Source organism: Cebus imitator, unplaced genomic scaffold (assembly GCF_001604975.1).
Source record: "Cebus imitator isolate Cc_AM_T3 unplaced genomic scaffold, Cebus_imitator-1.0 Scaffold55, whole genome shotgun sequence".
Classification (NCBI taxonomy): Eukaryota; Metazoa; Chordata; class Mammalia; order Primates; family Cebidae; genus Cebus; species Cebus imitator.
Window position 1 is genome coordinate 1,167,553 of NW_016107370.1, and position 15,785 is coordinate 1,183,337.

A 15,785-nucleotide genomic window follows, 5' to 3' on the forward strand; every position below is an offset into this window, starting at 1 on the left:
GGATTAAAGGTGTGAGCCACCGCGCCCAGCCTAAAGACTGCAGGTTTGAAAAGGTTGAAAAACCTCAGTAGAGAACGAATGAACAGAAATCTGACTTTTAAACAATTCTCCATAAAGACTGTTTGTTTCTTATTTGGGGTTTTGTAGCCTGTAAGTACTGTGGACTTGATGGATGAAGATTTCTAGAGAAGGCTTCTGAGTAGAATGTTAAGTCTTCAAAGAAAATCCATTCTATGGCGCACGTTTTAAACCAGTCATGTTGAAGGGAGGCAAAGGAGAGGTTAAGGTAGGATGGGTTAGGCGAACAACAGATATTTAGTTTTGTAGCTGGCGACGAGGAAGAGGAGTCTTTCGGGTCACGTGAGTTCTCTCTCAACTTCCTTGAACGAAAATCCTAAATGCATCCCGATAATACCCAAGTAGGCACTTTGATGTTTCCTTTTCAAAGGCAAATACAATGTTCTGCGTCTATTTTGTTTTTGAACTCACAACTGCACTTAACATCTAAATTTAAGGAAAGGCTTCCTGAAAAAGTCGACTGACGAATTTCTTTCACTTATTTAAAGTAGCCTCTTGCAGTCCTGTGAATCGGAAGGATTAAATGAACTGCTTGCTAGAGAAACAGTAGCTAAGACGTGGGAAGAATCCTACGGTGGCTAATAAGACGTCTCGATCGTTTGCATATGCAAAGGATAACCTTAAGCTTGAGTTTGATATTTCACGTTGCAGCTCAAAAATGAACTGCCCTTTATTCAAAGAACCATGCTGTCTGCTTTCGCGTGGGTGGGTGTGTACTCGGGGCGGGCGCTGTGTTGATTTTGTTCCCTGTAAGGTTAACACAGGCAATGGCGACTCGCGGCCACACAGGGGCAGCCTCTCCTCGGCTGGCGGCCCGGCCGGGCGGCTCGCTCCCAGGAGCTGACAGTGTAGCCAAGTCCTGCTCGCCGGGGCTGCACAGAATTTAAAAGGGTCTAGAAACATCCATCTTTTCCCTTTTTCACATTCAACAGCGAGCTCAGGGCTCTTGGTAAAAAGACCACCGGGAGGAAGAAACGCTCATGGCGTTTTTGTTGTTGTTCGCAAAATGCCCCGGCGCCCCCAAACGTCCAGCCCACCTCCTCCCAAAAGTGGAGGGAGGGTCAGCAGCGCAAGCCGAGCGCGCCCGGACACGCCCCAGCGGCCGACTGACCCCCGCGGCGCCGCGCCAGGGGCCTGGGGCTGGGGTGGGCGTGGGGCTGAACTCCACCACCCCCGCAGCGCGCTGCCCGTCCCCCAGCCCGGCCTGTGATTGGCTTGGGGGGGGCGCGTGTGCCCGCCCCGGCGAGCGGGGAGGGTCCCCTGGCGGCGCGTGTGGGAGGAGGCGGAGGAGGCGGAGGAGGGGGCGGAGAGAACGGGGGTCCGGACGGCGCGAGCGAGGGGGCGGGCAAGCCGGGTCCCCGGGAGCGCAGAGCAGGCTCGAAGAGGGGCGGAGAGTGGCGGAGAGCGGCGGGGCGGGAGGGAGGCGAGGGCCGCGGGGAGGGAAAGCCCGGCGGGCTCCGCGCCGCCGCCGCGAGCAGGGAGAGGCGCTGGGGCTGCCACCCGCTGCTCGGCGCGCTCTCGGGAGCCGCCGGCCGGCCGGTCCCGCAGCCTTCCGGGAAGAAGCGGCGCCGCAGCGGCCGGGGCGCGCGCTCGGGCACCCTCACCTGCCCGCACCCGGCCGCTCCCCGAGCGGAGTGTGTGCGGGGCAGGGTGCGGGACCCGCAGGACCCGGAGGCTGGGGGGAGACCCTGCCGCCCGCCCGCGCCGCAGCACAGCCGCCGGGAGCGTCTCGGACCCCGCGCGGGGCGCCGGCTCCATGGCGACCGGGCTCGGGGAGCCGGTCTATGGACTTTCCGAAGACGAGGTGAGTGGCACCCTCTTCCTGCCCGGGACTCCCCTGGGAGTTCCTGTCCCACGCTTGCAGGGGGAGGGGAAAAGGGCCGCCCCTGGGGCGCTCTTGCCCAGCGTCTCCAGGGGAGCCCCAAAGCGGGAGCGCCCCGGAGAGGGACCGAGGGGAGCTTGGGTACTTCCGCCCCCCCCCATCCGCTAGCGGAGCGCATTGTTTGTAAATAAAGCGGCGCGATGCCCTCGGAGCTGGGGGTTCACTCCGCCGCTCCCGGCTTTGGGGAGGGGAGGGAGGGGGCACGCGCGCCTCTCTTCCCCCCTCTCCTCCTAGCAGTGTCTACCGGGGCTGTTAGGCAACTTTCCGCCTCTCGCCCCTGCAGCCCGGGAGTCCATGATGCTTGTCACGTCTGGGTCGCGCGGCTGGAGACCTGGGGCTGCAGAGGAGCCCTATCGTCTCCCCCTGGAACTTTCTCTCATAATTGTGTGGATCAGCAGGCGCTCAGAAGCCTGTGCGTGCTTATTCCAGTGGGAATGCGGGTCGCGCTGCGTGAGTCCCTCCCCTCGTTTTGCAAAGTCTACGGCCAGGATTGTGGATTTCGGAGCCTCGGTGGGGGAGGTGTTCAAGGCTGGTGGCAGGTGCTCCTGAAAACTTGGGGAGGAAGCTTGCAGCCCTGCCATTTTTTTCCTCCCGAGGATTCAAAGCCCGGCACCTCCTGGGTGGGTGGGTGGGTGGGGAGAGGAAAGCTCAATTGATCTCTTTTACTAATAAAGCAAATGAATAAGCCACGCCTTCCAGGCGGTCGGTTTCACTGCAAACGGCTTTGTTTTTACCTTCACTGTCTCCTCCCTGTCTCCCACTCCCGGCTTTTGAAACAATCCTGCTCAATCACTGCCTAGCCCTCTCTCGACCAGCCACGCTCGGCTCTTACTGGTATGTTGCTCTGCCAAAAAGGGGGGTGGGACGCTTGTCGCGGGCGCGGCGTGACGGGCAGGCTGGATGGAGCAGGTAGGAGTGGTTTACCATCTGGCGGGGTGCGCGCTCAGGTCTGGCTACCCTTTTGAGAGGTGAATTTACAACCCAAGAAGCATTACTCAGCAGGGAGGTATTTCCTCTCCTGGTTGTGCATTTCATGAAAAGTTGATGCCTGGAAATTCAGGCTTTCTCGATTTCTCTTTCTTCCCCTCCCTCCTTTCTTTTCAGAGGTTCCCTCTTTCTCTGGTGATGGGGGTGGGGCTGGAAGAAAGGCTATTATCTGAGACAGGCTCATGTTATGGTTCCGCTCTCCGCAGCTCTCCTACCCTGGCGTGGTGTGTGTGCATGTGTGCTACGTAAGTGTGGAATGAAAGAGGTATTTTGGGGTGGGGAGGATGTTTGGGGTATGAATTCTTTCTTTCTTAGCGGTGCTAGGCAAACCGTGATGTATTTATTTGATCAAAGAATGACCACAATGCAAATAATATGTAATTTGTGTTTGATTATTTTGCCTCGCTGTGCTTTTGTAAAATAATTTCCCCTTTTGTGTAGCTTCCTGGGGATAGGTGAAAAGTAGCGTTGTTTTATTTACCTTGGGGGATTCTCCTCTCCTTCCTGGCTTCTCTCTTTCAGGAGCTTTCCCTTGCATCCCCTACTTCTCCATTTAATTAGCGACAGTAGAGGGCAGGCCCTGAGCTCTTAAGAGTTGCAGAGACACGGGCATTCCTAAACAAAGGGGCTGCTTGGATTGACGTATTGCGGGGGCCTAGGGGGTGAGGACAGCTGCATTTTGTCCTAGGTTCTTTTAAAAAATGTTTTAATAACGTAATTATCTGTAAAAACTCCCGATAAAAAGATTTTAAGAGTGTTTTGGAAAGTGCAACTGGATAAATGAATCACGTTAAAGTCACTGTTGTTTGTGCTTTGTTTACATTGGTACTGAGTGTCAGAATCTACCTAGAGCACATCTTGCCACTTTAGTCTACAGGAGTCACTACTGATCATCATCAACTGGTGTCTAGTGTGAAAGTGAAGCTTGGGATGTAAACAGAGTCCGACTGTGTGTTGATATGTGACTGGGTTCCCTCCTGCATGTTGCTAGAAGGGTATTTGGGGCTGTACAGGAAATAGCAAAAGACGATGAAGCCACCTTTTGTTGTCTGTTTATTGCCATGTTAGTGGTACTGTTTGGCTCCGCACACATTGTATTATAAAAGATGAGTCTCATCTGTCTTCCTTTTTCAACTTTCTCCTACCAGTGAAAAAATAAGCCAGGGCAGTTTTGATGACTTCACATTTCAGTGGTATTTGTTTTTCATGGGTGGTTTCATGCTGTCAGGTTGCCCTTCAGAGAATCAGGGAATGCCTTCCTAGAATATTAACAACAAATTGTTGAATTTGCACAGCTTGTTTTGTCTCCCTGAATTAGTATGTGTAAGAAAAACCAATGAAAGATTTTAGCAGGCTCTGAAAGTAGAATGCCCGCTGAAGCAAAAGGCAGGGTGGTTCTTCCAAGGGGTGTTAAATATGGGTGCCCTTCAGTCTGCAGACTTGGTGTGCTGCAGAATATCACACATCAAGATACTTTGACCACTATTTAGAAGAGTAACTTCATAAACCTTTTAGGAAAGTAGACACTCCTACCTACCACATTTCTTAAAAGTAGATTTGTGTTTTTATTTGAGATGGATGAAAAACATAATATGTTTGGAGTGCACTTAGTTATGTCCCATCTATAGACTGTTGCGCTCTCTGCACTGCTGATAAAGCATTGCGTGAACCCAGAAAACGGGGGTGCCAAAGCAGAGAGCACTGTTGCTTACATAATCAGCAGAGGTCTGTCCACTTTGCAGAGGGCAAGGGGTTGAGAAGTAGGCTTTGCTTGTGTGAATGTATATGCTGTTTAATTTTTGCCGTGTTTCAGGTGGAGGTTTCTTTGGTGAGTTATAATTCATATTTACTGTAATTTAAATCATGTCACTGTAAGTAGCAAGATTCAGAGTCATCAGATGAAGGACTTTTGGTGTGAAGGGATTAGCAATGTAACAAAACTTCTGATTCATGGCCCAAAATCAGATTTGGTTTGGAATCAGAACACTTTGGACTAGTTTCTGCATCTGGCTTGAGTCCTTGATGGATTTTTATTTATTTATTTATCTTTGGCAATCCATAGTGCATTTTGACATAGTTATGAATTTTACTACTTTCTGAAATCTATTCCATCTTAGAAAGGTATCTTTTTTTGAAAAGATTTTTCCACTGAGCAAAATACTAGGATTGAATGGCAGCTTCTTATGTTAGATAAAACATTAAACAATTTTGTTAGTAGTTAAACCGAGGCAAATGGCTTAGAAATGAGGGCCAGGCTGACATAGGATAAATGACACCTTTTCTCCTTATCCTATACAAACGTGGATAGTTGGCTAGTTTTGAATGCTTCTTCCACCAGTGGCATAAATCCGGCTTAGTTGGGGCCACATTCCAGCCTAGTCACAATCAGTGGCTTGCATTATGTCCTTTGAGAGGTGCCAGATCTGCTTATAGGTGCCAGTCACCATGGCTCCCTGCTGGTTTAGGGGTCTTTCTACTTATTTGCATATAATTATCCGCTTCATAACCTACCTAAAAGGTTAACTTTTGACATGGATACCATAATTTTTTTTCACTTTAAGATGCTGTCAGTTTTAAGATGTGCCATGAGAGCAAAGTTCTAAGCCTCGTGCACATACTATTTTGTTTAATTCTCGTGAGAATTCTGTGGCGTAGGCTGTGATTTACAGATGAGGAATGGAAGCTTAAAGAGGTTACATGAGCTGCATAAGGACACAGAACAAGTAAGTTATGGAGCCAGGTATTTTTAATCAAAAGGCCTAGTTTTTTGCATGCTGAATAATCCTCCCTTTCTGCCAAATGCCCTGCAAGGTCTTAGTAGCTAAATTATTCAAGATGATGTAAGAGAAATAAACACCACTGGTTGCAAACTGATGGCTGCTGGGCCAGTTTGACCAGGAGCCCTGCTTATTGTGGTCTCCAGAGTGTCTTAAAGCTTGGAAATTTCATGAAAATGGTGAAAATCTGGCTTAATTGAAGCTACATTCTAACCTATTCAGTAGCTTGCCTTATGCCCTTTGAGATGTGGCAGATAGTTCTGCCATGGTGGCAGTCACCACTACTTTCTGTTGTCTTAGGGGTTTTTCTACTTATTTATATATAATTATCTGCTTTGTTAGAAACCTTTAAGGCTAACCTTTGGCATGGAAACCATATTTCTTTCACTTTAAGATACTGTCACTTTTAAGATGTGCCATTATTTCATGTGCCACTGAGAGAAAAAATTGCTGTCAAGTCATGACATACTGTCCATCTCATGAAGCATCCTTATTTCAGAGAAGTTGAAATATGAAAACAAGCATGCTTTAGAATTGATGGATTACAGTGATTAGGAACCTGGGAAAAGTCCACGCCTTCAGTTTCAATATCCCCAATCATTCAGCACTTTTAAGTCAACGAGTAGTCAGATTTCTGCTTTTCTGTGTTTGAGAAAAGTGCTAGAAAAAGAGAAGTGCCCTTAAATAGGCATTAGCACAGAAGGAACTGGGGCCTAGATGATAGCCATCTGTAACTGATTAAGAATAGTTGTTAGTTTTAAAAAAGTGGCCTGTGTGTATTTTCAGGAGATTACTTGGGAAACCCTATGTGCCATCTTTGCAGCTGTGCAAAATGGTGAGGACGAGATTGCTTTCAGAAATTATAGTTTAGATTTTTCTCGGATCTAAAGGTGAATGCCAACAGGCTGTTTTCTGAAGAGAGATAAGCCTTGCCCAGTCATGCCAAATCCAAGTGCCTGTATCAGGTCTAGATGCTGGATAGTAGACTGTATACCCAGGACATGGTAGGTAATATTTGAGAAACAGACTCTTAAAAGGGCCTAGTTTTTATGTTGACATTTAAAATCAGTTTGTAAAATTCATGAATATGACGTGTTCTTTTAAAATTTGACTGTAGGGGCTGGATGCAGTGCTCTCTCCTGTAATGCTAGCATTTTGGGAGGCCTAGGCAGGTGAATCGCTTGAGCTCAGGAGTTTGAGGCCAGGCTGGGCAACATGGTGAAACTCTGTGTCTACAAAAAATAGAAAAGTTAGCCAATCATGGTGGCATGTGCCTGCAGTCCGAGCTACTTGGCAGGCTGAGGTGGGAAGATCACTTGAACTTGGAGGCAGAGGTTGCAGTGAGCCAAGATGGTTCCATTGCACTCTAGCCTGGACGACAGAGTGAGACCCTGTCTCCAAAATAAAAAGACTAATGAATAGAATCAAGGATGTAGTGTCTGTGGAATTTGTAGACGTTGACATTTTAATTTTCATTATATTTAGTTTTATTAAATCAGAATGTTATGATTGTTTATTTCATTATTGAGCATCAGTTTTGTTGAGGAATAAAAATAATTTTGCTCAGGCCAGACATAGTGGCTCACATCTGTAATCCCAGCACGTGAGGAGGCTGAGGTGGGTGGATCACTTGAAGTCAGGAGTTTGAGACCAGCCTGGCCAACATAGTGTAACCCTGTCTCTACAAATAATAATAGTAATAATAATAATAATTAAAATTAGCTGGGTTTGGTGGCAGACACCTGTAATGCCAGATACTCAGGAGGCTGAGGCAGGAGAATAGCTTGAACCCTGGAGGAAGAGATTGCGGTGAGCTGAGATCTTGCTACTGCACTCCAGCCTGGGTGACAGACTGAGACTCTGTTCAAAAATAATATTAATAGGCTGGGTGCAGTGGCTAACACCTGTAATCCCAGCACTTTGGGAGGCTGAGACTGGAGGATTACCTGAGGTCAGGAGTTCGAGACCAGCCTGGCCAACATGGTGAAACCCCATCTCTACTAAAAATAAAAAAATTAGTTGGGTGTGGTGGCAGGCACCTGTAATGAAGCTATTCAGGAGGCTGAGGCAGGAGAATTGCTTGAACCTGGGAGGTGGAGGTTGCAGTGAGCCAAGTTAGTGCCATTGCACTACAACCTTGGCAACATGAGTGAAACTTTGTCTCAAAAAAAAATTTTAAAAAGGTAATAATTTTGCTCAGAGGGTGAGGACAGTGACAAAATGGTGACCCTCAGATGATTGTAGATTATTTACCATTACAGAATGCAATTTTAATGAAAACCACTGCACGGTACTCAGGCATTTCATCAACACAGTGTGTGCCGCGTTACCTGGAAGCTTACTTGAGAAAGTTTGTTTTGGGATTCTGGGGTACCTGAATATATTTGGTATATTTTCCCAAGAAAAATGAATAATCTCAAGTGGCCAAGGTGGTAAGATCACTTGAACCCAGGAGTTTGAGACCAGCCTGGGCAATGTGGTGAAACCCCGTCTCTACAAAAATTACAAAACCTTAGCTGGATGTGGCACGCATCTGTGGTCCCAGCTGCTTGGGAGGCTGAGGTGGAAGGATGGCTTGAAAAGCCTGGAAGGTTGAGGCTGCGGTGAGCCATGATGGTGCCACTGTGTTCCAGCCTGGGTGACAAAGCAAGACTCTGTCTCAGAAAACAAAAGCAAAGAGATAACACCCCAAGGAATAATGCCACACATACTGAAAGTCATTGAGTTCTGTATCCTTTAAATGGGTGAATTGTGTCGTATGTGAATTACATCTCAATAAAACCGTTTAAAAATATTAAGAATGATTGAGTGTGACATTATTGCAGCAGTACACTTGAGTTTCTGCTAAATTACTTTTGCGCTCATTTCAAAAGGAAGCAACTATGCTCATTGCTAATTTAATCACCTGTATGTGCAGTGTTTAAAATGGTATTGCGAAAATATGGCAATGTGTGATAGATTAAGAGCCAATTAATTTTTTTATTTTGAGTTATAAGATCTGTATTAAACAGATTGTATTGTTGCCCTTGAATTTCCGGTCTTAGATGAGTAGGAGCAGTGGAAAAAAAGATCTGACAGGCTCGGTGGCTCACAGCTATAATCATAGCACTTTGGGAGACTGAGACGGGGGGATCATGAGGACAGGAGATTGAGACCATCCTGGCTAACACGGTGAAACCCCATCTCTACTAAAGAAAACGCAAAAAATTAGCCAGGCGTGGTGGCACATGCCTGTAGCCCCAGCTACTTGAGAGGCTGAGGCAGGAGAATCACTTGAACTTGGGAGGAGGAGGTTGCAGTGAGCCGAGATTGTGCCATTGCACTGCAGCCTGGGTGACAGCGAGACTGTCTTAAAAAAAAAAAAAAAAAAAGAGAGAGAGAGAGAGATCCTAACTTAAGAGTTTTCAAGCTTTTTAATGTTGCAGATATTTGAATCAGTGGGTCTGTCTTACTGAAATATTTGATAATAAAGCAAACTATATGTTGATCTTTTGGTAGTCCATGCTAAGGAGTATTAGAATAATATATAAATAATATAATGGTGAAAATAAATATTGAGAGACAATTTTTTATTTTGAGTTACAAGATCTGCATTAAACAGATTTTATTGTTGCCCTTGAAGAAGTATTATTATCACCATTAAAATGGGATTAAGGAAGGGTAAGAGAAGCATGACAAAATGTTACTTTCTGTTTTTACATTGTGTCTTTTCCAGGTCACAATATAAACAAATGTATTTCATTTTCAGACTGTAGGCGGCAATGTTTGTACTGTGCACTGTTTAATATTGCTGTTGGCTTGGGTGTTGCTTGTTGCTGGAACATGGAAATGAGAGCATGATTTAGAGTTGAGAATAAAGAAACTAGATTTAGATTTAGTAGAGACTTTCTAAATAGTTCTAGTTCTACCGCGTGGACCCTTCCATAACTTTCTGTTATTGACTCTGAGAAGGAGCTGATAATTATCACTACTATTGGTATTTGATTAGCGGAGACATTCTTGATTCCTGATGTAAGATTATGGCTGAAGTTTTAGCAGGGAGTTTGGTGGTGTAAAGATCTGGGACTCTTATTTCACAAATAATAGAATCTCATTATGATTGTAATATTTTGTTTTGAACCTGAGTGCTGATTATTGTAATGCCATTAGGTGAGAAAAGCCTTATTATGTAAGTGTATCTGGGGTAACTAGCTTAAAATTGACACTTCAGTCCACTTTTTCTCCCTGACTTTGGTCCTGTATTGATAACTTACCAAGTTAAATGGCAATGCTCTCAGTTTCCCTTGCTGTCATCAAATTCAGTGTTTGGTGACTTCTTGGCAGGCAAACATCTACCAAGAGATTTTTATTCTTTTCATACCTCTTAATCACCAAGAGAAATGGCCATTCAAAACTGAAGTTTTTTTGTTTTAAGTTTAAAAAACTGTGATGTGACTGGGCATGGTGGCTCATGCCTATAATCCTAGCACTTTGGCAGGCTGGGGCAGGGGGATCACTTCAGGCCAGGAGTTCGAGACCAGCCTGACCAATATGGCGAAACCCCATTTTTACTAAAAATACAAAAATTTGCCAGGTGTGATGGCATACTGCTGTAATCCCAGCTGTTTGGGAGGCTGAGGTAGGAGAATCGCTTGAACCTGGGAGATGGAGATGTGGTGAGCCGAAATTACACCCCTGCACTCCAGCGTGGGTGACAGAGTGAAACTCTGTCTCAAAAAAAAAGCTGTGATGTGAAATCTACCCTGTGAAAGTGGAACTTGGGAGGGCTTGTAGGGATGATGGTCCCATGAAGAGGATGAATAAACTGAGGGAACTGTCCTCTTGCTGGTTTGTGTGACGTCCCATCACCTGTCACTTTCTTTGTCTGGGCTGCAGTGGACCTGTAGTTTCCCAGGCACACTGAAGTAATGTGTTGATGGATTGCTTGAGTGACTCCTGCGTGTTTCCACCACCTGTCTAGCAGACAGAGACCATGTGCCCTGTCTTGAGGGGACCCAGTGGTGTAGTGACAAGGGCCTGATTTGCATCTCCACCTCCCGGTCTTGCCTATGTGAACAGTTTTTACATTCTAATTAATTTCCAGTTTACAACCTGACTCGAGGCTTAGCTTTTGGTCTCCTTGGGTACAATTTTGGATCATGTCTTATAATGTATATTTTAAAGCATGTTGTAAAGCTGGAATTTGCATTTAATGTGGGTAAACATTAAGACTGTTGTAACATTGAGAAATGTACTTGGGAACTGTGACCAACACATCCCTAGCTGTCAGGAAGTCACACTGGGTTTTGCTCCCGTTGAACATCTGTTATGAATGAATGTTGGAAAATGCAAAGCTAATCAGTTTTTTAACCTGACCTATGTGATGTTAAGTTTTAGATTTATGTTTTGGCAATTGAGTGTTAGATGTCATTAATGTGAGGAGGCCAGTGAGGGCAGACATTGGGTCAGAGGTAATGTAGGAGATGAAGACCCTTTCTGTTAGTTTTTCTTATTTAATTGAAGATGTTTGTGTTGAATGGGTTAGTTTTATTTACATGTGTAAGTTCTTTTTTTTCTTAATGCTGGCAGTTACTTTGGTTTTTCAGAAAATGAAAGTAACCCTAATCTATTTACTTTGCTTAGTAAGCACTCATTACTATTTAATAATGGAGAAAAATGTGTTTGTGTCCCACAGCCTGACAGGCTTCACAAACCTATGAATCTCCCAACTACCCTTAGAACTTGATGAATGGGACTTTATGGAGAATATTCTGCTTTCTTTGCTAGTCTCTGTTTTTCCTTCTCAGTTATTAAGCGAGTTGTCTTCAGGTGTCCTCATCATGCCGACTTCATTTTGCCCAGTTTGTTTTGGCTAGAGGAAGGAGTGCAAGGTTTAAAGAAAAAGCAAAGCCTGTACAACATGGTGAGACCCCATCTCTATTAAAAATAAACAAATTAGCTGGGCATGGTGGTGCATGCCTGTGGTCCCAGCTACTTGAGAGGCCCAGGTGGGAAGATCACTTGAGCCCACGATTTCAAGGCTGCAGTAGTAACGATTGCATCACCACACTCCAATCTGAGCAACAGAATGAGACCTCATTTCAAAAGAAAAAGAAAAAGCAAGACTGAAAGACTGAAAATCAGTTTGCTTCCTGTTATCCGTCTTGCTCCCATTCCTTTTGTGCGTCACACATTGTGTGTGACAATTGGATGCAGACATCATTATGGTCAGTAACTTGGTTTTTAAGCTTCAAACTGGCTGTATCTCTTCCCCACTTGTTAGTAACACCAGAAGATAAATGAATGTGGTTTTTGGATTGAGCTCCATCTATAGAGCACTGAACTTTCCATGTTGACTTTGAGTTCTAGAGAATGCTTATTCTGATTCTTGAGAAAGTGGTATATGCCATGCAGGCTGAGCCTGCCTTTGGAATCGATGCCTTAATTTTCAGTGAATATTATTAGTATTACTACTAAAGAGAACACTTTAAGGCAGGAGTAAGAGCTTTTTCTCCTTTTGAGAAGTGAGGTACAGAAGAGTATACTGCAGCTGTGGGAGTGATGATTGGGGTGGGGCAGTGTTGAAGAATATTTAATGCCATGAAGATGTCAGCAGCGTAATACTAAATAGAAAAACTAGGTTACAAGACAGTGATGCAGTAGAATCCTGTTGTGGGTTAAAGTGTTTACATGTAGAGAAAATGACTAGTGGCTTCGCACAGTGGCTCACGCCTGTAGTCCCACCACTTTGGGAGATAGGAGGGGAGGATCACTTGAACCCAGGAGTTCAAGACCAGCCTGGGCAACATCGTGAGACTCTGTCTCTATAATACAAGAAAAAAGAACAACTGACTAAGAATGTATTCCAGCATGTTAACGAAGGTTATCTTTGAGCAAAGGGGATTATAGGTAATTTTTTCTTGTCTCGTGTTTTGCTTATATGTATTTTCTATATTTCTACAATAAGCATTTTTTTCTTAATATAAAAGTAAGTTTAAAAGTGAGTTGAAAAATCCCTGAAACGCATGTACTTCAAGCTTCAGGTGAAAGTTATAGCACTTGTTCAGTACAATATTGATACAGCATTTGTTCGGTTGAACACTTTTTTTTTTTAATTGTAGCTTAGGATCCCAAGGTCATTTTCATGTTTGTTAGGAGCTCACCACTATGTTGGGAGTTGGAGGACTATAGCAAGGAGTATTTTTCAGAAAAAAATGACTGTTAAATTGTTTTATTTCCCACTTGCAGTTTGCAAAATAGATGTTTCATTTCTCTCCACCGTGGGCACTTTAAGTTAGAATTTCCATCCTTCTGTGCACTGCAGTTGCAAGAAAGTAATTTGCATTGTTAGCAGTGTTTTGGATTCTCTAAATTTGTGTGTGTGTGTGTGTGTGCGCTATGAAAACTGTGCCCCACGATCAGACTCCAATTTGTTTCTCCTTATTTTTGTTTTCTTAGGTTTTGAGTTACAGACCTTATCGTTACCCTATAAGGTGTTGAATACTTTTAGATGTCAAGGTGATAGCTTTGCATAGCTGTACTCACCCCCGAGCGCTCAGCTCTTCATGTTTCTTTCAACATACTTGTAATATCCAGCCACCGTTGGATGTGACCTAGAGTACATCTCTTCCCAAACAGAAGGGTGGAGTTGACAAACACCATGTTACTTTTATTCAGACTTGTCGTTGTTCCCCTTCCCCCAGCCTTTTTTTTTTTTTTTTTTTTTTTTTTTTTTTTTTTTTTTTTTTGAGGCCCCGTCTTACTCTGTTACTCCGGCTGGAGTGCAGTGGCCCAATCTTGGCTCACTGAACCTCTTCCTCCTGGGTTCTAGCAATTCCCCTGCCTCAGCCTCCTGAGTAGCTGGGACTGCAGACGTGTGCTGCCACGCCCAGCTAATTATTTTGTATTTTTAGTAGAGACGGGATTTCACCATGTTGGCCTGGATGGTCTTGATCTCCTGAACTTGTGATCCGCCCACCTCGGCCTCTGAAAGTGCTGGGATTACAGGTGTGAGCCACCACACTCAGCCCCCACCCCCAGCCTTTTAATAATTCTGAATTCATGTTACAGTTGATATGTGTTTAAAGTGTTGGTAGGTTTCTTGCACTCACACCATCCTCCTCCACTCCCCTCACCGCCGAAAATTGACAGCTGACAGTGGATGGTGTCTTAGAATTGTGGGGCTTGAGTTGGTCCGTCTCAATTCGTGTTTTATAGTGGCTCACATATTGTGAAAGATAATTGATAGTTGCCATGGGAACTAGTTGTGTTGTTCAGTTATGATGTCTCAATTAGAAAATGTCCACCTAGACAGTTAGGAAATGGGCCAGCTCAGGGATGTCCTCAGAAACCAGGTTCATTGTTTTTTCTGCTTTACCTTCTACAGCCTGGCTCTTTCTAGGGCTTCTTGGTCCTAGGCTGCCTGCCACTGACAGAGCTATAATTTTTTTCATTTATTTAATTTTTTAACTGTTTTCGAGACAGAGGCTTGCTCTGTAGCCCGGGCAGGAGTGATGCCATCTCAGCTCACTGCAACCTCCGCCTGCTGGGTTTAAGCGATTCTCCTGCCTTAGCATCCTGAGTAGCTGGGACTACAGGCATGTACCATGAAGCCCAGCTAATTTTTGTCTTTTTAATGGAGATGGGGTTTCACCATGTTGGCCAGGCTGGTCTAGAACTCTTGACCTCAAGTGATCTGCCTGCCTTGGCCTTCCATAGTGCTGGGATTACAGGCATGAGCCACTGTGCCTGGCCAGAGCTATACCTTTTTTTTCTTTTTAAACTATGTACTTGAAAGAGAACTGCCTCCTATGGCTTTCTCTTAAGATTAAGGAAATCTCCCCTTGTGTCTCAGGGCCCACGGAGGCTGAGATCTCTTCATCCTGCAACCAGCCACCATGGCAAGGAGGAGGTAAAATTACCTTTTTTGCCTTACTCTTGAGCTGGGGTGAAGTCAGCCATGGTGACCCTGCATTCCACACCTTGGATAATGCATCCACCATCAGGCTTCATGAAATGCACATGCTCCCTTTCCCCAGGGGGGTAACCTGAATATAAGTATTGCAAGGATCTCTGGGTAATATTACACCTGAAAGGAGGTTTTTTTTTTTTTTTTTTTTTTTTTTTTTTTTTTTTTTTTTTTTTTTAATGATCTGGTGATTTATGACTAAATAGGTTATGTCTCTCAAAACATTGAACCTGCAATGGCCAAGAAAGAACAGGATGACTACAGTGAACCTTCTATTGGAGAAGGGGAAAGTGAGACACTCAACAGTGGGGAGCTGGCTGAACAGGAACAGCTGGGAGTATTTGTTTTGGTCAGCCAGTCTGGCAGCTTGCCTCTGCTGAAGTCCATCCAGTGTAAGAATCTCCCTTGGTCATTGTCCCCTGCAGCTGCACCTGGATGGGCTAGGCACTGGCAAAGCCCCTTTTCTTGGGTGCTGCTTGGCATTTAGTCTGGGGCTTCAGGATTGGTTGTCTTGAGGTTGAATAGCCATAAGCTTGGTCCAGCCTTACTGAGAATGTCTGGCAAAACTGCTCCCATGAAAACTCAGCCTCCAGCTTTGCTTGTATCTAGTCAATTCCGTGGGCTGGTAGTGGCAGCCAGTGATCTAACCTAGATGAAGTCTCTGGTTCTGGGAATTCCTGGGCCTTAGCAATAAGTCCCATGGCCTTGCTCATCCCCACTGCGTTCGTCTTGAGGCAACTTGAAAATAGCCTACAACGAAGAGGCACACAGTTTGGGCTTAACAAACAGCAGGGACAGTTTAACCCACTCTGCTTTTGCTCTCTGGCATGTTAGCAATGAGCAACTTACCCAAACCGGGATTGTAGGACTCTGAGTACCCACTTCCTTCCACTCAGCGATTCCAATTATTTTAAGTAATTTTTTTTAAATGGTGGTAAAATACATATAACAAAATTGACTGTCTTAGCCATTTTAAAGTGTATGGTTTGGTGGCATTATGTGCATGACATTGTCATGCAGCCATCACATCACCCCCGTCTAGCCATAGAACTCTCATTTTGCAAAATGGAAACGCCATGGTTGTGAACCAGTACCTCCCATTCCCAGCCATTCC

General features: G+C 45.0%; 1 protein-coding gene across 7 annotated transcripts in view; it reads left to right on the forward strand.

The window, feature by feature from the left end:
* The first annotated feature begins 1,394 nt into the window (after positions 1-1,394).
* NEDD4L (NEDD4 like E3 ubiquitin protein ligase) overlaps positions 1,395-15,785 on the forward strand; it is a 346,587-nt gene continuing 332,196 nt past the window's right edge. For 3 of the 7 annotated variants that reach the window (XM_037738591.1, XM_037738592.1, XM_037738593.1), the window contains exon 1: positions 3,117-3,192. In XM_037738591.1, the coding sequence (XP_037594519.1) occupies positions 3,130-3,192 (63 nt within the window). In that variant the 5' untranslated portion in view covers positions 3,117-3,129. Of the gene's footprint in view, positions 1,883-2,700; positions 2,795-2,881; positions 2,967-3,116; positions 3,193-15,785 lie in introns of those variants that run through there. The other 4 variants (XM_017528805.2, XM_017528808.2, XM_037738594.1 and 1 more) reach the window with 3 other exon arrangements.